The sequence below is a fragment of the Pristiophorus japonicus genome, chromosome 1 (assembly GCF_044704955.1).
Source record: "Pristiophorus japonicus isolate sPriJap1 chromosome 1, sPriJap1.hap1, whole genome shotgun sequence".
Taxonomy (NCBI): Eukaryota; Metazoa; Chordata; class Chondrichthyes; family Pristiophoridae; genus Pristiophorus; species Pristiophorus japonicus.
In genome coordinates, this window is record NC_091977.1 from 120,307,287 (window position 1) to 120,330,367 (window position 23,081).

Here is a 23,081-nt window from a genome sequence, read left to right on the forward strand (position 1 = left end):
AAGGTACAGCAGCAGCTGGTGCAGGAGGGCGATGGCAGCGAAGAGGGACATCATCAAGGTCCAGATCGGAGATTGGAGCGTGGGCAGATACAGCAGGAGCAGCGAGGTCGGGGCGAAGGAGCGGCGAGAGATTGTACAGGGACCCAGGAGAGGCGCGAGTTCAGGGCCAGAAGAGAGGAGGGCCCATACATAGAAACATAGACACATAGAAAATAGGTGCAGGAGCAGGCCATTCAGCCCTTCTAGCCTGCACCGCCATTCAATGAGTTCATGGCTGAACATGAAACTTCAGTACCCTCTTCTTGCTTTCTCGCCATACCCCTTGATCCCCCGAGTAGTAAGGACTTCATCGAACTCCCTTTTGAATATATTTAGTGAATTGGCCTCAACTACTTTCTGTGGTAGAGAATTCCACAGGTTCACCACTCTCTGGGTGAAGAAGTTTCTCCTCATCTCGGTCCTAAATGGCTTACCCCTTAGCCTTAGACTGTGACCCCTGGTTCTGGACTTCCCCAACATCGGGAACATTCTTCTTGCATCTAACCTGTCTAAACCCGTCAGAATTTTAAACGTTTCTATGAGGTCCCCTCTCATTCTTCTGAACTCCAGTGAATACAAGCCCAGTTGATCCAGTCTTTCTTGATAGGTCAGTCCCACCATCCCGGGAATCAGTCTGGTGAATCTTCGCTGCACTCCCTCAATAGCAAGAATGTCCTTCCTCAAGTTAGGAGACCAAAACTGTACACAATACTCCAGGTGTGGCCTCACCAAGGCCCTGTACAACTGTAGCAACACCTCCCTGCCCCTGTACTCAAATCCCCTCGCTATGAAGGCCAACATGCCATTTGCTTTCTTAACCGCCTGCTGTACCTGCATGCCAACCTTCAATGACTGATGTACCATGACACCCAAGTCTCGTTGCACCTTCCCGTTTCCTAATCTGTCACCATTCAGATAATAGTCTGTCTCTCTGTTTTTACCACCAAAGTGGATAACCTCACATTTATCCACATTATACTTCATCTGCCATGCATTTGCCCACTTACCTAACCTATTCAAGTCACTCTGCAGCCTCATAGCATCCTCCTCGCAGCTCACACTGCCACCCAACTTAGTGTCATCCGCAAATTTGGAGATACTACATTTAATCCCCTCGTCTAAATCATTAATGTACAATGTAAACAGCTGGGGCCCCAGCACAGAACCTTGCGGTACCCCACTAGTCACTGCCTGCCATTCTGAAAAGTACCCATTTACTCCTACTCTTTGCTTCCTGTCTGACAACCAGTTCTCAATCCATGTCAGCACACTACCCCCAATCCCATGTGCTTTAACTTTGCACATTAATCTCTTGTGTGGGACCTTGTCGAAAGCCTTCTGAAAGTCCAAATATACCACATCAACTGGTTCTCCTTTGTCCACTTTACTGGAAACATCCTCAAAAAATTCCAGAAGATTTGTCAAGCATGATTTCCCTTTCACAAATCCATGCTGACTTGGACCTATCATGTCACCATTTTCCAAATGCGCTGCTATGACATCCTTAATAATTGATTCCATCATTTTACCCACTACTGAGGTCAGGCTGACCGGTCTATAATTCCCTGTTTTCTCTCTCCCTCCTTTTTTAAAAAGTGGGGTTACATTGGCTACCCTCCACTCGATAGGAACTGATCCAGAGTCAATGGAATGTTGGAAAATGACTGTCAATGCATCCGCTATTTCCAAGGCCACCTCCTTAAGTACTCTGGGATGCAGTCCATCAGGCCCTGGGGATTTATCGGCCTTCAATCCCATCAATTTCCCCAACACAATTTCCCGACTAATAAAGATTTCCCTCAGTTCCTCCTCCTTACTAGACCCTCTGACCCATTTTATATCCGGAAGGTTGTTTGTGTCTTCCTTAGTGAATACTGAACCAAAGTACTTGTTCAATTGGTCTGCCATTTCTTTGTTCCCCGTTATGACTTCCCCTGATTCTGACTGCAGGGGACCTACGTTTGTCTTTACTAACCTTTTTGTCTTTACATACCTATAGAAACTTTTGCAATCTGCCTTAATGTTCCCTGCAAGCTTCTTCTCGTACTCCATTTTTCCTGCCCTAATCAAACCCTCTGTCCTCCTCTGCTGAGTTCTAAATTTCTCCCAGTCCCCAGGATCGCTGCTATTTCTGACCAATTTGTATGCCACTTCCTTGGCTTTAATACTGTCCCTGATTTCCCTAGATAGCCACGGTTGAGACACCTTTCCTTTTTTATTTTTATGCCAGACAGGAATGTACAATTGTTGTCATTCATCCATGCGGTCTCTAAATGTCTGCCATTGCCCATCCACAGTCAACCCCTTAAGTATCATTTGCCAATCTATCCTAGCCAATTCACGCCTCATACCTTCAAAGTTACCCTTCTTTAAGTTCTGGACCATGGTCTCTGAATTAACTGTTTCATTCTCCATCCTAATGCAGAATTCCACCATATTATGGTCACTCTTCCCCAAGGGGCCTCGCACAATGAGATTGCTAATTAGTCCTCTCTCATTACACAACACCCAGTCTAAGATGGCCTCCCCCCTAGTTGGTTCCTCGACATATTGGTCTAGAAAACCATCCCTTATGCACTCCAGGAAATCCTCCTCCACCGTATTGCTTCCAGTTTGGCTAGCCCAATCTATGTGCATATTAAAGTCACCCATGATAACTGCTGCACCTTTATTGCATGCACCCCTAATTTCCTGTTTGATGCCCTCCCCAACATCACTACTACTGTTTGGAGGTCTGTACACAACTCCCACTAATGTTTTTTGCCCTTTGGTGTTCTGCAGCTCTACCCATATAGATTCCACATCATCCAAGCTAATGTCTTTCCTAACTATTGCATTAATCTCCTCTTTAACCAGCAATGCTACCCCACCTCCTTTTCCTTTTATTCTATCCTTCCTGAATGTTGAATACCCCTGGATGTTGAGTTCCCAGCCCTGAAAATCCTGGAGCCACGTCTCCGTAATCTCAATCACATCATATTTGTTAACATCTATTTGCACAGTTAATTCATCCACCTTATTGCGGATACTCCTTCCATTAAGACACAAAGCCTTTAGGCTTGTTTTTTTAACACCTTTTGTCCTTTTTGAATTTTGCTGTACAGTGGCCCTTTTTGTTCTTTGCCTTGGGTTTCTCTGCCCTCCACTTTTCTTCATCTCCTTTCTGTCTTTTGCTTTTGCCTCCTTTTTGTCTCCCTCTGTCTCCCTGCATTGGTTCCCATCCCCCTGCCATATTAGTTTAACTCCTCCCCAACAGCACTAGCAAACACTCCCCCTAGGACATTGGTTCCGGTCCTGCCCAGGTGCAGACCATCCGGTTTGTACTGGTCCCACCTCCCCCAGAACCGGTTCCAATGCCCCAGGAATTTGAATCCCTCCCTGCTGCACCACTGCTCAAGCCACGTATTCATCTGCGCTATCCTGCGATTCCTACTCTGACTAGCACGTGGCACTGGTAGCAATCCCGAGATTACTACTTTTGAGGTCCTACTTTTTAATTTAGCTCCTAGCTCCTTAAATTCTTTTCGTAGGACCTCATCCCTTTTTTTACCTATGTCGTTGGTACCAATGTGCACCATGACAACTGGCTGTTCTCCCTCCCATTTCAGAATGTCCTGCACCCGCTCCGAGACATCCTTGACCCTTGCACCAGGAAGGCAACATACCATCCTGGAGTCTCGGTTGCGGCCGCAGAAATGCCTATCTATTCCCCTCACCATTGAATCCCCTATCACTATCGCACTCCCACTCTTTTTCCTACCCTCCTGTGCAGCAGAGCCAGCCACGGTGCCATGAACTTGGCTGCTGCTGCCCTCTCCTGATGAGTCATCACCCCCAACAGTACTCAAAGCGGTGTATCTGTTTTGCAGGGGGATGACCACAGGGGACCCCTGCACTACCTTCCTTGCACTGCTCTTCCTGCTGGTCTTCCATTCCCTATCTGATTGTGGACCCTTCTCCTGCGGTAAGACCAACTCACTACACGTGGTACTCACGTCATTCTCAGCATTGTGGATGCTCCAGAGTGAATCCACCCTCAGCTCCAATTCCGCAACGCGGACAGTCAGGAGCTCGAGGCAGACACACTTCTCACACACGTAGTCGTCAGGGACACCGGAAGTGTCCCTGAGTTCCCACATGGTACAGGAGAAGCATATCACGTGACCAAGCTCTCCTGCCATGCCTTAACCCTTAGATACCCTTAAATTGGTAATAACATTGTTACAGTTCACTTACTGATACAAAAAATAAAAAGAAAAGCTACTCACCAATCACCAGCCAATCACTTACCCCATTGGCTGTGACGTCACCTTTTGATTCCTTTCTACTTCTATTTTGCTTTCTCTCCCGCTGTGGCTGCACAAGCACGCCTTTTATAGGTCGCTCCCCTCTCACCAACTGCCACTGGCTCTCGATCTCCCGCTGGGCCTTTTATAGGTCGCTCCCCTCTCACCAACTGCCGCTGGCTCTCGATCTCCCGCTGGGCCTTTTATAGGTCGCTCCCCTCTCACCAACTGCCGCTGGCTCTCGATCTCCCGCTGGGCCTTTTATAGGTCGCTCCCCTCTCACCAACTGCCGCTGGCTCTCGATCTCCCGCTGGGCCTTTTATAGGCCACTCCCCTCTCACCAACTGCCGCTGGCTCTCGATCTCCCGCTGGGCCTTTTATAGGCCGCTCCACTCTCACCAACTGCCGCTCGCTCTCGATCTCCCGCTGGGCCTTTTATAGGCCGCTCCCCTCTCACCAACTGCCGCTGGCTCTCGATCTCCCGCTGGGCCTTTTATAGGCCGCTCCCCTTTCGCCAACTGCCGCTGGCTCTCGATCTCCCGCTGGGCATTTTATAGGCCGCTCCCCTCTCACCAACTGCCGCTGGCTCTCGATCTCCCGCTGGACCTTTTATAGGCCGCTCCCCTCTCACCAACTGCCGCTCAACAGAGCTGGTCTCCGGTCGTCTTGGTTAATCCTTGCCACTGGACCAAGACCTAGCTCTGTCAAGCCCATGTGGTGGCTGGTGTGCAACGGTCACCACACGTTAAAAAAAATCCAAGCACAGGCATCTTCCACCCTTCAGGATTGTCATGTTTGTAATCTTCACATAACTGTAACCTTTATGTAACAACACTGTACACTGTATACACCTGAGTAATGCACACTTTGACCATATGGGGTGAACTTGTGGGAAACATTCCTCACCTGGTCATCCAGGTATATAAAGGGAGGTCCCACACAGGGTCAGGACTTCTTGGTCCTGAGAATAAAGGTTCAGGTCACGTAGTGACCTTGTCTGCAGTACATGCCTCGTGTGATTCTATAGTAAGGTGTAAGGACACTACATTTGGCGACGAGAAACGGGAATCAATGACCCACGAGGATGGCCACCGGTAGCACAGAGGAACGGTACTGTGTTGGTGAGGACTGGGATGATTTTGTTGAGAGGCTCCAGCAGAACCTTGTCACGAAGGACTGGCTGGGAGAGGAAGCGGCTGGCAAGCGGAGAGCGCACTACTGACCAGCTGTGGATCCAAGATGTATGCGCTGATGAAAGACCTGTTCGCACCCGAGAAGCCAGCAGACAAATCCTTTGAAGAGCTCAGCACACTGATTGGTGAGCACCTCAAACCAGCGAGCAGTATACACATGACCCGGCACCAGTTCTATACACACCGACGTCGGGAGGGACAAAGCATATCAGACTTCGTTGCGGACCTTCGGCGTTTGGCCAGCCTCTGAAAGTTCACAGGCGCTTGCAGGGGGGAGATGTTAAGGGATTTTTTCATTGAGGGCATTAGTCATGCCGGGATTTTCAGGAAGCTTATTGAAACCAAGGACTTGACTTTGAAAAAGGCAACGCTGATAGCTCAGATCTTCATGGCAGGGGAAGAGGAGACCAAGATAATTTATGCGCGCAGCCCTGGTTCCAACGTGGTGATGGACCAGGGAGTTAACATTGTAAACGAGACACAGAACCCCGCAGGCAGGCAAGGGCAATTCAACACCGCCCAGGCAGCAACAGGCTCTAGGGCGGGCCAGCAACAGAGACAATGGCAGGGGGATCGGCAATTCACGCCATCACAAGGGACAATGCGTCCCGGGATGGGACCATTGACACTCAGCAACAGAGTGCTCAGGAGTAATCAAAGAGACAATCAGAGAGGAATGCCTGTTAACAGTTCCTTTGTTCACAACAATCTCAGCTCATGCTGGAGGTGTGGTGGCAGACATGCTGCGAAAAACTGTAGGTTTCAACAATTTATCTGTAGAAACTGTAACTTCAGCGGACATCTGGCCAGAATGTGCAGAAAGCCTGTAGCGAGGCTAGTTTACGAGGCAGAGGAACCAAACGAGGGGTCTGCAAGGCAGGGTGATGCTTGGGGCAAAGCTATGGACGCTGAAGTCCAGCGGGTTCATGTGGCAGACGTCCACAGCTCGTACACCAAAACACCACCCATGATGATGAAAGTTCTATTAAATGGCATCCCGGTGCGCATGGAGCTGGACACAGGAGCCAACCAGTCACTAATGAGTGCCCAACAATTTGAAAAACTATGGCCACTCAAAGCTAACAGGCCCAAACTGGAACGTATTGACACACAGCTATGGATGTACACCAGAGAGATCATCCCAGTACTAGGTAGTGCAAACTTGGTGGTCACACACAAGCTGCCACTCTGGATTGTCCTGGGGAATGGTCCCGCGCTCTTAGGGAGGAGCTGCCTAGCCGAGATGAACTGGAAATGGGGGGATGTGCACGCCATTTCATCTGTGGAGCGAAGTTCATGCTCACAGGTCCTACAGAAATTCAAGCCACTTTTTCAACCAGGTGTCGGGACTTTTAAGGACACCAAAGTAGTGATACGCATCACCCCGGACGCCAGACCAGTGCACCACAAAGCCAGAGCCGCGCCGTATGTGATGCATGAAAGAATTGAGAGCGAGTTAGACAGGCTGCTAAGAGAGGGCATAATTTTGCCCATTGAATTCAGTGACTGGGCAAGCCCCATCGTTCCTGTCCTTAAAGCGGATGGCTCGGTCAGGATTTGTGGCGACTACAAGGCCACCATCAACCGAGTGTCACTACAGGACCAATACCCACTTCCAAGAGTGGAGGATCTTTTTGCCACGCTGGCAGGTGGCAAGCTGTTCACCAAGTTGGACCTCACTTCAGCCTACATGACTCAGGAACTGGCTAAAGAATCCAAGCTTCTGACCATCATTACTACGCACAAGGGGCTATTCGTTTATAACAGCTGTCCATTTGGCATTCGTTCAGCGGCAGCTATCTTCCAGAGGAACATGGAAAGCTTGCTTAAATCCATCCCTGGAACAATCGTATTCCAAGATGACATCCTTATCATGGGTCGAGACACTGAGGAACACCTCCACAACCTGCAGGAGGTGCTACGACGACTGGACCGGGTAGGCTTGCGACTAAAGAAGTCCAAGTGTGTGTTTTTGGCCCCAGAGGTCGAGTTTTTGGGCAGGAGGGTTGCCGCAGACGGGATCCGGCCGACCGAATCCAAAACGGAGGCGATCCGTCGTGCGCCCAGGCCCGGCAACACATCGGAGTTGCGGTCATTTCTGGGACTATTGAACTACTTCGGGAACTTTCTGCCGAACTTAAGCACATTGTTGGAGCCGCTGCACGTGCTCCTGCATAAGGGTTGTGAATGGTTTTGGTGGGATTGTCAAGAATGGGCTTTCAATCAAGCTGTTGACCTTGTACAACCCCTGTAAGAAACTGGTTTTAACGTGTGATGCATCATTCTATGGGGTTGGGTGCGTGTTGCAGCAGAGTAATGATGAGGGCCAACTCCAACCTGTGGCTTATGCCTCCAGGTCGCTCTCCCAGGCAGAACGGGGATATGGGATGGTTGAAAAGGAAGCACTCGCATGTGTCTACGGGGTGAAAAAGATGCACCAGTACCTTTTCGGTAGAAGGTTCGAGTTAGAAACGGACCACAAACCGTTAACATCCCTGTTGTCCAACAGCAAGGCTGTCAATGCCAATGCATCAGCTCACATACAGTGGTGGGCCCTCACACTGGCTGCATATGACTACACCATACGGCACCGGCCAGGCATCGAAAATTGCGCTGACGCGCTCAGCAGGCTTCCACTGGCGACCACCGAGGGGGCGTCGGAACAAAGCGTAGAGATGGTCATGGCCGTTGAGGCTTTTGACACCGCAGGCTCCCCCATCACAGCCCGCCAGATCAAATTCTGGACCAAAAGAGATTCCCTCCTATCCCTGATAAAGAAATGTATCCTGACTGGGGATTGGGCGCCCGCAAACGGAGTGTGTCCCGAGGAGATCAGGCCGTTTCACAGACGAATGGACAAGCTCTCCATCCAAGCCGACTGCCTGCTATGGGGCAACCGGGTAGTCATGCCCCAGAAAGGAAGGGAAGCATTCATCAGGGAATTCCACAGCGAGCACCCAGGTATCGTGCTAATGAAGGCCATTGCCCGGACACATGTATTGGAACACTGGATTCACAGGTGCACGACGTGTTCTCAGCTGGGAAATGCCCACAGGGAGGCCCCACTCAGCCCGTGGCCCTGGCCCACGGTGACGTATTCACGTAGGCTACGCGGGCCCGTTCATGGGAAAAACGTTCCTGGTTGTTGTCGATGCATACTCGAAATGGATCGAGTGCATCATATTGAATTCGTGCATGACATCCACCACCGTGGAAAGTCTGTGTACGGTCTTTGCGACCCACGGCTTGCCGGACATCCTGGTTAGCAATAATGGACCGTGTTTCACTAGCTATGAATTCCAGGAGTTTATGCCGGGTAATAGTATCAAACACGTCAGGACAGCACCGTTCAAGCCGGCTTCCAATGGCCAGGCGGAACGTGCGGTTCAAATCATAAAACAGGGTATGCTCCGGATTCAAGGACCCTCCCTTCAGTACCGCCTATCGCGCCTCCTGCTGGCCTATAGGTCCCGCCCACATTCGCTCACGGGAGTCCTGCCCGCGGAACTACTTATGAAGCGCACGCTTAAAAGGCAGCTGTCCCTCATTCACCCAGACCTGTCAGACCTTGTTGAGGGCAAGCGCCAGTTCCAAATCGAGTGCCATGATCGCAACTCAGTGGGGAGATGCATAGAAATTGATGACCCTGTATTTGTTCTCGATCATGCTTTGGACCCAAGTGGCTTGAGGGTACTGTAATTGGCAAAGAGGGGAATAGGGTCATAGTGGTCAGACTTAACAATGGGCAGATATGCCGCAAACATCTGGACCATGTAAAGAAAAGATTCAGCATGGACACTGAGGAACCTGAGGAAGATCATGAGATGTCACCCACACCACTGCCAATGAATGAGCAACAAGGACATTCACCAACATGCACAGTCCCTGCGGCCAGCCCGGACAGGCCGGAATCACCTCAGGAGACAGAGACGCATGCCAAGGCCCAACCACCAGAGCCCCAACTGTGGCGCTCCATGAGAGAGCGCCGATCGCCTGAAAGACTCAATCTTTGACCCAAAGACATGGGGGGAGGTGATGTCATGTTTGTAACCTTCACACAACTGTAACCTTTATGTAACAACACTGTACACTGTATACACCTGAGAAATGCACACCTTGACCACAGGGGGTGAACTTGTGGGAAACACTCCTCACCTGGTCATCCAGGTATATAAAGGGAGGTCCCATGCAGGGTCAGGACGTGACCTTGTCTGCAGTACATGCCTCGTGTGATTCTATAGTAAGGTTTAAGGACACTACAAAGATGTAGTTCGGGATCTGGAATTTTAGGTCCTTCATTGAAACACCTGTGAAGTCATCCCTTGTGGAAGCAAGTCATCCTCACATCGAGGGACCGCCTATGATGATGATGACTTCCTTCGGAGCAGCTGTCATTGTGGTCTTGGGCCAGAAGGCGGCGCAGCGACATGGTCCTCCGGGCGGCAGGCGGCGCTGCTGGGTCGGTGCGAGGACCGGGATCAGTTTCCGGTTGTGTAAGAGAGAGGAGGGAACAAGGACAGTGTGACAAAAAACCGGAAACGTTGCTTTTTTAAACGCCAGCTCCTGTGAGCACAGCGGGTTGAGAAATCGTGCGGCCGTTTAGAAGAGTTCGTGAGACTGAAGACGTTGGATTGCAGCGAAGTAACTCGGCGATAGCAGGTTGGCGGGGAGACGGGCCGGGGTCAGTCAGCATCAAACCCTTCTCCGTAACCCTGGCTCATTTTAATCGGCGATCTGTTGAGTTGGCGCCATGAGGAGTTTGCCGTATTTCTGCCGCGGGGAGGTGGTGCGAGGATTCGGCCGAGGCAGCAAAGAGCTGGGGATTCCCACAGGTAAAGGCGGGGATTGGCGGGGCTGCGAGACACCAGGGTCACGGCCGGTGACCGTCCGGGAATCGGGCCGGCTCACGCCTATCTATTTCGGGTTATTTTCAGTAACTAGCGGGGTTCTTGTGCACTAGGGCCTCCTTGCTGCCGCTGCGCCGTGTTTAATGTAAAGCGGCCTGTTTAAACCCAAGTTGAGGTCCTGTGACTGGTTGCTCCGGTTACCAGAACCCCAATCTACGCCTTCCCGCCCCTTCCCGGAAATCCGTGCTCCTCATTGGCGCAGGGTCCCGTACTGATTGTTGCGTCAGTGCCAGGCTGGCCGGTGAATGGCTGCCTCAGCTGCCAGTCAGGAACCGCCCGGATTGGCGTCCTCGTGAGCGCTTTGGCAGCCACACAGGGAAACTGTTCCGTTCATTCCTAACCACCCCCCCTCCGCCCTCTCATGGCTCTCAAAGCTAGGAGCGCTGGCAAACTAGTGCAGCACTGATCGGAAATAAAAACAGCAAATGTTGCAAATACTCAGCAGGTCAGGCAACATCTGTGGAGAGAGAAACCCAGTTAGGTGACTATACCTATACCTTCAAGGCCCTAAGTTATCGGAATGCCCTTCCCTAAAATCTCTACACCTCTCAAAACCTATTTTTTTGACCAAGCTTTTAGTCAGCTGTATTAATATCTCCTTTGGTGTGGTGTCCGTTTTTATAAATTGCGCTCCTATGAAGCAGCTTGGGATGTTTTATTATGTTAAATGGGCTATGGTGCAAGTTATAGTGTAGCTGCTTTTTTGCCATTTCTGAATCAGATCTCTCATTTTTAGATTTGATTCTTCAGTTCCATGACAACTCAGAACTTTTAACTAAATATGAAGGTATACGTATTAGGAAAGGATGAACAGACTGGGTCTCTTTTCTCGAAAAAAGACTGAGTGATGAATTATGAAAGGTTTTGATCGTGTATACAGAGAATGTTTCCACTTGTAGGAAAGAGCATAACTAGAGGCCATCAATATAAGAGATTTCTTGGTGACTATAATAGGCAGCTCAGAAGAAATAGTATAGATGCATATAAGGGGAGGCTAGACAAGCATATGAGGGAGAAGGAAATAGAAGGTTATGCTAATTGATTTAGATGAGGAAAGATAGGAGGAGGCTCGAGTGGAGCATAAATGCTGGTTTGGACTGGTTGGACTGGGGTGGCCTGTTTCTGTGCTGTATATTATGCAATCCTTTTTAAACGTGATACACAGAAATACTGATAATAGATATCCTCTGCCCATATGTGTGTTTATTTTCTTGATGATCATACCTTACGGATGGTTTTTTTAAAAAGTATCTTGGGTGATTACGTACAATCATAAATTTCATAAAACCAAGCACAATTAGTCCCATTTTCCCCTACCCTTTCTCCTAACTTTGTTCTTGATGATCTAAAATTTAAGACACAATTTCTGACTCACCAACCTGTACCCTATTTGCCTTATTTTTACAGCTTTATCAACTTATCCTCTCAATTTTAAAGATTTTTGTATTTGAACCCCTAAGTCACTCTGCTCCTCTACTACTTTCAAGTCTTGCCATTCAGCATATATTTCTTCTTAACAATCTATCGCCTTATGTTTTTAATATCCATCCAGTCTGAAAACATCCATTAACTGTGACTGTTTTCTGCCTTGTAATTATATATCTGTATTGCTATACTCCCTTAATTTTAATCCTATGTGCCTTATAAAATTCCTTTTGAAAATCTATATACCTGTACATAACATCCACTACATTTCCTTTATTAATACATTGTTATTTTCTCAGGATGCTATTAAATTTGTCTCTTACAAATCTGTACTAAATTAACCCATGGACTTTCTAGGTGCGAATTAATTTTATTCCGTATTACGGCTTTTAGAAGCTTACCAATAATATTAGCCTAACTGGTTTATAGTTACCTGGTTTATAGTTACCTGGTTTATCCTTTTATGTGTAGTTACTGGGTTTATCCCTTTTTCCCCATTTTGAACAAAGATGTAACATTGGCAAAGCTCATCTGCACAACTTCATTATCTAAGGATTAGTAAGATTCTGGTTACAGATACAATATGTTGTGTCTTTTGATGTAGGATTTATAGTAGACTGGTTTACAGGGCTCTGTTCAAACTAGACTGTTTCCCAATATAAATATTGTAATTCGTGTGAGCCAGGGAATGGGAAGTCGGTGCTATTCTTATCTATATCGCTGTGTTTGCCTGTTTCAATTTGGAGACACCAATATAGAAAATGTCAGGAGTCCTTCCTGCTCCCTCATTTGGTTTCTGCTGTCTGAGAATAAGGGAGTGCAGATCAGGTGCTAAAGAATTCAAAGTAGGAAAGCTGGGCTAATTCTAATCAAAGTGCATACATGTGTCACATACTAAGCAGGAGTCTGGGTGGACAATGCAGGAGAAGGGGACCAACCTGGAGGAAAAATTTTGATTAAAGTTTTTCTTACTGGTCTCTTTGGATTTCAATACATCAGGACACCATTTTATTTTTGAAAGATGGTTGTTCAATTAATAGATTCATGAAAATAAATAACATTAAGATATTAACCTAGTAGTACCCTCTTCTCGAGTCAGAAAGTTCAAGCCCCATTCAAGACTTGGGTACATAATCTAGGCTGACACTTTGGTGCAGTACTGAGTATGGCTACACTTTCAGAGATGTCGTCTTTCGAGTTGTTAAACCTAGACCCTGTCTGCCCGCTCGGTTGAGCATGAAATATATCAAAGCACAATTCAAGTAAAGAAAGGGAGTTCCTCTGGTGTTCTGGTCAACCTTTAATCAACATCATTAAAATAGATTCATCATTTTATCTCATTGCTGTTTGTGGGACATTACTGTGTCCAAATTGGCTACCACTTTTGCCTAAATACAACTGTGACTATACTTCAAATTACTTCCTTGGCCTAGAAGCACTTTGAGATATCTTGAGGTCTTGAAAGGCGCTATATATTTTTTTTACTTTCTTAATAACATAAGGTTCATCTAAGCTTGCACTTTTTGTCTGTGCTACTTCTCTGTTGCATCTTGTGTATTGCACTGAAAATGTGTATCACAGTTAATAAAAAGGTGTTAATAGACAAAGGTAGCCATTTGGATTATATAAAATCCTGTAGCAATTTAAGTTATTTTAATTGGCACAGGAGCTAGAATGCCTATAATCCTGTTCTGACCTTACTGATTGTAATTTTTTTTAAATAAAGGCAGGATTATGACATTCCTGAAGAGCCTTTAAACTCTGACATAACTCATTATTTACTTAAGAGCAGTTGAGCTTTGTGGCCTGAAGTGGGTAAAGCTTCAACTTAGTACCATATATTATAATGTTCCTATCCTTCGAAAACAGTATATTATCTAAACAACACCACTGGAGGTACAAATAATTTGTCCTACATACAAAAAAATAACTGGCTGCTAGAGAGAGCAGTTACAAAGACTCTTTTTTTGTGTTGTATGTATGGGTCCATAAAGCATCATCCAACCATTTTTGTTTCCTTTTTTTAAAAAAAGGAATAGTAAGCTAAATATGTATCATATGTGAAGACAATACTTAAAAGATATGTGACAGTTTAAAGTATTCAAAGAATAATGATTCAAGTTTTAGAGTGGCCTGTAAAGAGAGGCTAAGGAAGTTAAATGCACTTGTTTTTCAAAAAGGATTAATTCTTGTATTCTCCACTGGAGTGGCTTTGTTCATATTTTGCTAGGACCCATCATATTGGAGTGACCTCACTTTTTAAGACTTGTCTTTCATAATGCCATGATGTTGTGACTTGAAGTGTCACCATATGACCATCCCCACTTATCTGCTTCACGGCCTCAATTAATGTTCCCAGCAATGGGAGAATGTTCACTTGATCGAGTTGCTCCAAGACCATCGTGGTACTGACGATCTTGCAATGCCTTTCTTCCTGTTTAAGCTTTCAACAAATTTTGTGTTTCTTTAATTTTTTTGAAAAACCCTATTTTAAGTGCCTGCAGGTCTTTACAGTGACTGCCACAACTGGCATCTCCATTATATTTCAACTAACTCTTTCAACTGGCACCAACTCCTGTAATATTTGTGCTTTCCAGTCGAGGCAAGATGGGTGCAACTCCTTAGATTTCCAGCAAGATCCAAAAATGTTCCCACTTTGCTAATTGGTCTTGACCAGTTCTGTCCAGTCTACAGGCACTAATGGTGCATTGACAGTAGTTCCACTTACTGAGCACTGTTGAGCTCCATCTGCTGGTTAGTATCACCCAAGAGACAATACCCAGCACCAGGCTATTAAGTCAACTGACAATGGTCATTGCCTTGAGGGTCACACTAGCTTAATGCTACAGCTTCATCAAAGTACTAAAATTAAGTATGATTTAAGACCTAGCAAAATCCCAGAGAAATACAATTGGTTTGAGATTTGTTGTCTAATACTTTGAGTTTAATGGTATTGATACAAATTTGACATCATGTTTGTAGTATAATCATAAAATTGCAATTTGGCTTTCCTAAATTGTTGCTGATCAATGGCAAGTGGTGGTCTGATTACAGTCTTGTATTCAGATTCAGTATATCATGATGCCTTAGAACATGATGTATGTCGCAATGTGCAAAAAAACAAGTCCACTTGAGTCTGAAATAATTGGGCTCAAAATTGCCCAGGAGTTGCTCCGTTTTTTTTGGAGCAACTTGATTTTTCTGGAATATCTTAAAAATCTCCATTTTGCACATTCAATTTGTGCCAGTGTAAGTGAGTTAATTAGGATTTTTTTTAGTTTAGCTTAGTTTTTTTCAAGCCACCTACGCCCATTTAGGCCACTTTGGACAACTAATAGTTATTCCAAACTAACAGACCAGCATTTGTGGTCACACAGAAAACCTTTGCAGAGAGTTAAGAAATCAGCGTACGTAGTTACATCGGAGACCAGCAGAACTTAATGACTTGACTAAAGAATGTGAATAGGATCAAACAGCTATACAGGACATCATATGACAAACTTCGCAAAGTTAATTTACTATACAACAGAAGCATTCAGGGAAGCTTAAACTACAAAAATAAAAGAAGTAAAGAGACAAAACATATTTACATTTTTTTCAAAATATCCAAATAAAAAGAAATAGGAGTACCTCCTACTCATAATTCTTATGTTCTTATGTAAGAAAGTATTTTCATCAGCAGAGTTAAGGAAAGTCCTGAGTAAGCTCATTAAAGTTACTGGCTACACAACCGCCCCCCTTCACCCCGGATCAAAACTCACCCCGCACCAAACTGTCTGTTGTGGCTTTCTAGCCTGGGAAGGGGACTCAGCCTGGGATAGGGGCGGGATGCATTGGGTCCCACGCTGCAGCACGCACACACGGGCTGGGGGCAGGCGCTACTACGCATGCGCGCACACTCCAACGCGCATGTGCAGAGCTGCCGGCACTGTTTCTGGTGCAGGGCCCTAGCTCCGACCCCAATCGACTGGCCACGCTGCGCCAAGCCCGGGAGAGGCAACACAGCGGCCAGAATCGGGAGATTTTTTAGGCGCCGTTTTCAGCCCACGAAGTCGGCACATCTCTGGTGAGTGCGCCGAAAAAAGAGGTGGGCCAAATTTGAGCCCATTGGTGCATGCGTGCATACATGCATACATAAGAACATATAAAATAGGAGCAGAAGTATGCCATTTGGTCCCGCGAGTCTGCTGCGCCATTCAGTATCATGGCTGATTTGATCCTGGCCTCAATGCCACTTCCCTGCCTGCTCCCTGTCATTCTTGAATCCCTTAGCTTTCAAAAATCTGTCCATCTCCACCTTAAATACATTCAATGACCCAGCCTCCACAGCTCTCTGAGGTAGAGAATTCCAAAGATTCACAACCCTCTGAGAGAAGAAATTCCTCCTCCTTTCCGTTTTAAATGGACGATCCCTTATTCTGAAACTATATTCCCTAGTTCTAGATTCCCCCACGAGAGGAAACATTCTCTCTGCATCTTTATCCTATCAAGCCCTCTCCAAATGTTATACTTTTCAATAAGATCACCTCTCATTCTTCTTAAACCCCAATGAGTATAGGCCCAACCTGCTCAACATTTCTTCGTATGACAAACCCTTTATCTCAGGAATCAACCTCGTGAACCTTCTCTGAACTGTCTCCAGAGCAAGTATATTCCTCCTTAAATAAGACCAAAACTGTACACACTACTCCAGATGTGGTCTTACCTGTACAGTTGTAGCAGGACTTACCTACTTTTATACTCCATCCCACTTGCAATAAAGGCCAACATTCCATTTATCTTCCCAATTACTTGCTGTGCCTGCATACTAACTTTGTTTCATGTACAAGAACCCCCAGATCCTCTGTACTCTCCCCTTTTAAATAACAATTACCTTTTTTATTTTTCCTACCAAAGTGGATAACCTCACATTTTCCCACATTAAGGGCTCAATTTTTCTCACTGATTTGCACCGTTTTTGGCGTTCACCGCTTTTTTTGGTCTAAGTTTTAAAAATACAAGTTTCCCCAATCAATTTGCACCAGCGTAACTCGGTTAGTTACGATTTCTTTAGGTTCGATTTTTTTTTTTGAGTCAAAGGGGGCGTAACCTGGCCAGTTAGGCAAGTTTAGCCAGCTCAGAGTTACTCCAGTTGTTCTTAGGCCAGCGTGTGAGGCCTCTGCAGAAAAACCTTCTGGTGAGTTAAGAAAATCGTCACAGGTAAGTAAATCAACACAGCAGATGCCAGAGGAGAGGAGAGGAGAGGAGAGGAGACCTTTTGGGTATAGTTGGGTACGGGGACCGAGAGGAAGGAGGCTGTTCGGCCTGGGATAGGTGCGGGGATCGGGAGGCCATTCAGATGAATATAAGAAATAGGAGTAGACCATATGGCCCCTTGAACCTGCTCCACCATTTAATACGATCATGGCTGATCTGATCATGGACTCGGGTCCACTTCCCTGCCCGCTTCCCATAACCTCTTATTCCCTTATCATTTAAGAAATTCTCTATCTCTGTCTTAAACTTATTTCCTCATAAGTCAACCCCCTCATCCCCGGCATCAACCTTGCGAACCTTCTCTGAACTGACTCCAAAGCAAGTATAACCTTAAATATGGAAACCAAAACTGTATGCAGTATTCCAGGTGTGGCCTTACCAATACCCTGTATAACTGTAGCAAGACTTCCCTGCTTTTATACTCCAATCTCCTTTGCAATAAAGGCCAAGATACCTTTGGCCTTCCTGATCACTTGCTGTACCTGCATACTAACTTTGTGTGATTCATGCTCAATGACCCCCAGGTGTCTCTGTACTGCAGCACTTTGCAATTTTTCTCCATTTAAATAATAACTTGGTCTTTGATTTTTTTTACTGCTGAAGTGCATAACTCCTCACTTTCCAACATTATACTCAACTGCCAAATTTTTGCCCACTCATTTAGTCTGTCTATGTCCTTTTACAGATTTTTTGGGTCCTCCTCACACATTGCTTTTCCTCCCAGCTTTGTATTGTCAGCAACCTTGGCAACGTTACACTCGGTCCCTTCTTCCAAATCATTAATATAGATTGTAAATAGTTGGGGTCCCAGCACTGATCTCTGTGGCACCCCACTAATTGCTGATTGCCAACCTGAAAATGAACCATTTATCCTGACTTTCTGTTAGTTAGCCAATCCTCTATCCATGCTAATATATTACCCCCAACCCCGTGAACTTTTATCTTGTGCAGTAACTTTTTATGTGGCACCTTGTCAAATACCTTCTGGAAATCCAAATACACCACATCCACTGGTTCCCCTTTATCCATCTTGTTCGTTACATCCTCAAAGAATTCCAGCAAATTTGTCAAACATGACTTCCCTTTCATAAATCTATGCTGACTCTGCCTGATTGAATTATGTTTTTCCAAATGTCCTGCTACTGCTTCTTTAATAATGGATTCCAACATTTTCCCAACCACAGATGTTAGGCTAACTGGTCTATAGTTTCCTGCTTTTTGTCTGCCTCCTTTTTTTAAATAGGGGTGTTCCATTTGCAGTTTTTCAACCTGCTGGGACCTCCCCAGAATCCAGGGAATTTTGGTAAATTACAACCAATGCATCCACAATCCCTGCTGCTACTTCTCTTAAGACCCGAGGATGCAAGCCATCAGGTCCAGGGGATTTATCCGCCTTTAGTCCCATTATCTTACTGAGTACCACCTCCTTGGTGATTGTGTTAAGTTCCTCCCCCCCTATAGCCCCTTGCCTATCCACTGTTGGGATATTTTTAGTGTCCTCTACCGTGAAGACTGATACAAAATATTTGTTCAGAGTTTCTGCCATCACCATGTTCCCCATTACTAATTCCCTGGTCTCGTCCTCGAAGAGACCAACATTTACTTTGGCTAAATATACCTATAGAAACTCTTGCTATCTGTTTTTATATTTCGTGCTAGTTTACTTTCATAGTCTATCTTTCCTTCCTTAATCATTTTTTTAGTCATTCTTTGCTGGCTTTTAAAAGCTTCCCACGTCCTTTATTTTTTTAGTTAGCCACGGTGGCTGTCTTTTCTCTTACACCCTTTCCTCCTCACTGGAATATATTTTTCTTGAGAGTTGTGAAATATCTCCTTAAATGTACGCCACTATTCATCAACCGTCCTACACTTTAATCTATTTTCCCAGTCCACTTTAACCAACGCTGCCCTCGTACCTTTGTAGTCTCTTTTATTTAAGCTTAGTACGCTGGTTTGAGATCCAACTTTCATACCCTCCATCTGAATTTGAAATTCAACTATGATCACTCATTCCAAGGGGATCCTTTACTGGGAGATTGTTTATTAATCCTGTCACATTACACAGGACCATATCTAAGATAGCCTGCCCCCTGGTTGGTTCTGTTACATACTGCTCGAGGAACCCGTCCCTTATGCACTCTATGAACTCTTCCTCTCGGCTACCCAGACCAATTTGGATTGTCCAATCAATGTGGAGGTTAAAATCACCCATGATTATTGCTGTTCCCTTTTTACAAGCCCCCACTATTTCCTGGTTTAAACTCCGACCAACAGAGTTGCTACTGTTAGGGGGCCTATAGACTACGCCCACCAGTGACTTTTTCCCCGTTTTACTGCTTATCTCCACCCGAACTGTTTCAACATCCTGATCATCTTTCGGCCAGGGATAGGTGTGGGGACCGGGACTTGGGGCCCCAAAAAACAGGCGTAACTCTTCAAGTACGCCAAAAAACAGCTTTCGGGAAAATTGAGCCATCTAATCCATCTGCCAAATTTTTGCCAACTCTTGTAATGAGGCAGGATTAATAAATGATCGCATAGTAAAAGATCCTCTCTGAATGAGTGACCATAATATGGTTGAATTTCAAATTCAGTTGGAGGGTGTGAAAGTTGGTTCTCAAACCAGGGTCCTAAGCTTAAATAAAGGAGACTACAAAGGTATAAAGGCAGAGTTGGCTAAAGTGGACTGGGAAAATGGACTAAAGAATAGGACAGTTGCAGACATTTCAGGAGATATTTTATAACTCGCAGCAAAAATATATCCCAATGAGAAGGAAAGATTAAGTGAAGGATGAACCATCTGTGGCTAACTAAGGAAATAAGGGAGGGTTTCAAATTGCAAACAAAGGCATGCAATGTGGCCAAGACTAGCAGGAGGCCAGAGGATTGTGAAAATTTTAAAAGCCAGCAGAGAACGACTTTTTAAGAAAAAAAAAATGATTGAGAAGGAAGATAGATTATGAAAGTAAACTAGCACAAAATATAAAAACAGTAAGAGTTTCTACAGGTATATAAAAAGGAAGAGTGGTTAAAGTAAATGTTGGGCCCCTGGAGGATGAGACTGGAGAATTAATAATGGCGAACAGGGAAATAGCAGAGACGTTGAAGAAATATTTTGTATCGGTCTTCACTGTAGAAGACACTAAAAACATCCCAATAGTGGATAATCAAGGGGCTATAGGTAGGGAGGAACTTAATACAATCACAATCACTAATGAAGTAGTACTACGTAAAATAATGGGACTAAAGGTGGACAAGTGCCCTGGACCTGATGGCCCGCACCCTAGGATATTAAAAGAGGTGGCTGCAGAGATAGCAGATGCATTGGTTGTAATCTACCAAAATTCCCTGGCTTCTGGAGCAGTCCCAGTAGATTGGAAAACCGCAAATGTAACATCCTTATTTAAAAAAGGAGGCAGACAAAAAGCAGGAAACTATAGACCAGCTAGCCTAACATCTGTTGTTGGGAAAATGCTGGAGTCCATTATTAAGGAAGCAGTAGTGGGACATTTGGAAAAGCATGATTCAATCAAGCAGAGTCAGCATGGTTTTATGAAAGGGGAAATCTTGTTTGACAAATTTGCTGGAGTTCTTTGAGGATGTAGCGAGCAGGGTGGATAAGGGGGAACCAGTGGATGTGATGTATTTGGATTTCCAGAAGGCATTCGACAAGGTGCCACATAAGAGGTTATTATACAAGATAAGAGCTCACTGGGTTGGGGGTAATATATTAGCATGGATAGAGGATTGGCTAACTAACAGAAAACAGAGTGTCAGGATAAATGGGTCATTTTCCAGTTGGCGTCCCACAGGGATCGGTGCTGGGCCCTCAACTATTTACAATCTTGGATGAAGGGACCAGGAATAATGTAGCCAAGTTTGCTGATGATACAAAGATGGGTGGGAAAGCAAATTGTGAAGAGGGTACAAAAAATCTGCAAAGGGATATGGACAGGCTAAGTGAGTGAGCATAAATTTGGCAGATGGAATATAGAAACATAGAAAATAGGTGCAGGAGTAGGCCATTCGGCCCTTCAAGCCTGCACCACCATTCAATGAGTTCATGACTGAACATGCAACTTCAGTACCCCATTCCTGCTTTCTCACCATACCTCTTGATCCCCCTACTAGTAAGGACTACATCTAACTCCTTTTTGAATATATTTAGTGAATTGGCCTCAACAACTTTCTGTGGTAGAGAATTCCATAGGTTCACCACTCTCTGGGTGAAGAAGTTTCTCCTCATCTCGGTCCTAAATGGCTTGCCCCTTAGACTGTGACCCCTGGTTCTGGACTTCCCCAACATTGGGAACATTCTTCCTGCATCTAACTTGTCTAAACCCATCAGAATTTTAAAAGTTTCTACGAGATCCCCTCTAATTCTTCTGAACTCCAGTGAATACAAGCCCAGTTGATCCAGTCTTTCTTGATAGGTCAGTCCCACCATCCCGGGAATCAGTCTGGTGAACCTTTGCTGCACTCCCTCAATAGCAAGAATGTCCTTCCTCGAGTTAGGAGACCAAAACTGTACACAATACTCCAGGTGTGGCCTCACCAAGGCCCTGTACAACTGTAGTAACACCTCCCTGCCCCTGTATTCAAATCCCCTCGCTATGAAGGCCAACATGCCATTTGCTTTCTTAACCGCCTGCTGTACCTGCATGCCAACCTTCAATGACTGATGTACCATGATACCCAGGTCTCGTTGTACCTCCCCTTTTCCTAATCCGTCACCAGTCTGTCTCTGTTTTTACCACTAAAGTGGATAACCTCACCTTTATCCACATTATACTTCATCTGCCATGCATTTGCCCACTCACCTAACTTATCCAAGTCACTCTGCAACCTCATGGCATCCTCCGCGTAGCTCACACTGCCACCCAACTTGGTGTCATCCGCAAATTTGGAGATACTACATTTAATCTCCTCGTCTAAATCATTAATGTACAATGTAAACAGCTGGGGCCCCAGCACAGAACCTTGCGGTACCCCACTAGTCACTGCCTGCCATTCTGAAAAGTACCCATTTACTCCTACTCTTTGCTTCCTGTCTGCCAACCAGTTCTCAATCCACATCAGCACACTACCCCCAATCCCATGTGCTTTAACTTTGCACATTAATCTCTTGTGTGGGACCTTGTCGAAAGCCTTCTGAAAGTCCAAATACACCACAACTGGTTCTCCCTTGCCACTCTACTGGAAACATCCTCAAAAAATTCCAGAAGATTTGTCAAGCATGATTTCCCTTTCACAAATCCATGCTGACTTGGACCTATCATGTCACCTCTTTCCAAATGCGCAGCTATGACATCCTTAATAATTGATTCCATCATTTTACCCACTACCGATGTCAGGCTATAATTCCGTTTTGTCTCTTCCCTCCTTTTTTTAAAAAGTGGGGTTACATTGGCTACCCTCCACTCCATAGGAACTGATCCAGAATCTATGGAATGTTGGAAAATGACTGTCAATGCATCCGCTATTTCCAAGGCCACCTCCTTAAGTACTCTGGGATGCAGTCCATCAGCCCCTGGGGATTTATCGGCCTTCAATCCCATCAATTTCCCCAACACAATTTCCCGACTAATAAGGATTTTCCTCAGTTCCTCCTTCTTACTAGACCCTCTGACCCCTTTTATATCTGGAAGGTTGTTTGTGTCCTCCTTAGTGAATACTGAACCAAAGTACTTGTTCAATTGGTCTGCCATTTCTTTGTTCCCCGTTATGACTTCCCCTGATTCTGACTGCAGGGGACCTACGTTTGTCTTTACTAACCTTTTTCTCTTTACATATCTATAGAAGCTTTTACAGTCCATTTTAATGTTCCCTGCAAACTTCCTCTCGTACTCTATTTTCCCAGCCTAATCAAACCCTTTGTCCTCCTCTGCTGTGTTCTAAATTTCTCCCAGTCCCTGGGCTCGCTGCTATTTCTGGCCAATTTGTATGCCACTTCCTTGGCTTTAATACTATCCCTG

At 45.5% G+C, this 23,081-nt stretch overlaps 1 protein-coding gene across 1 annotated transcript in view; it reads left to right on the plus strand.

The window, feature by feature from the left end:
• Positions 1–9,993: 9,993 nt before the first annotated feature.
• The window catches only part of rfk (riboflavin kinase), a 39,147-nt gene continuing 26,059 nt past the window's right edge, over positions 9,994–23,081 (plus strand). The window contains exon 1 of the mRNA XM_070882786.1: positions 9,994–10,350. Coding sequence (XP_070738887.1) covers positions 10,269–10,350 — 82 coding nt within the window. The 5' untranslated portion in view covers positions 9,994–10,268. The remainder of the gene's footprint in view (positions 10,351–23,081) is intronic.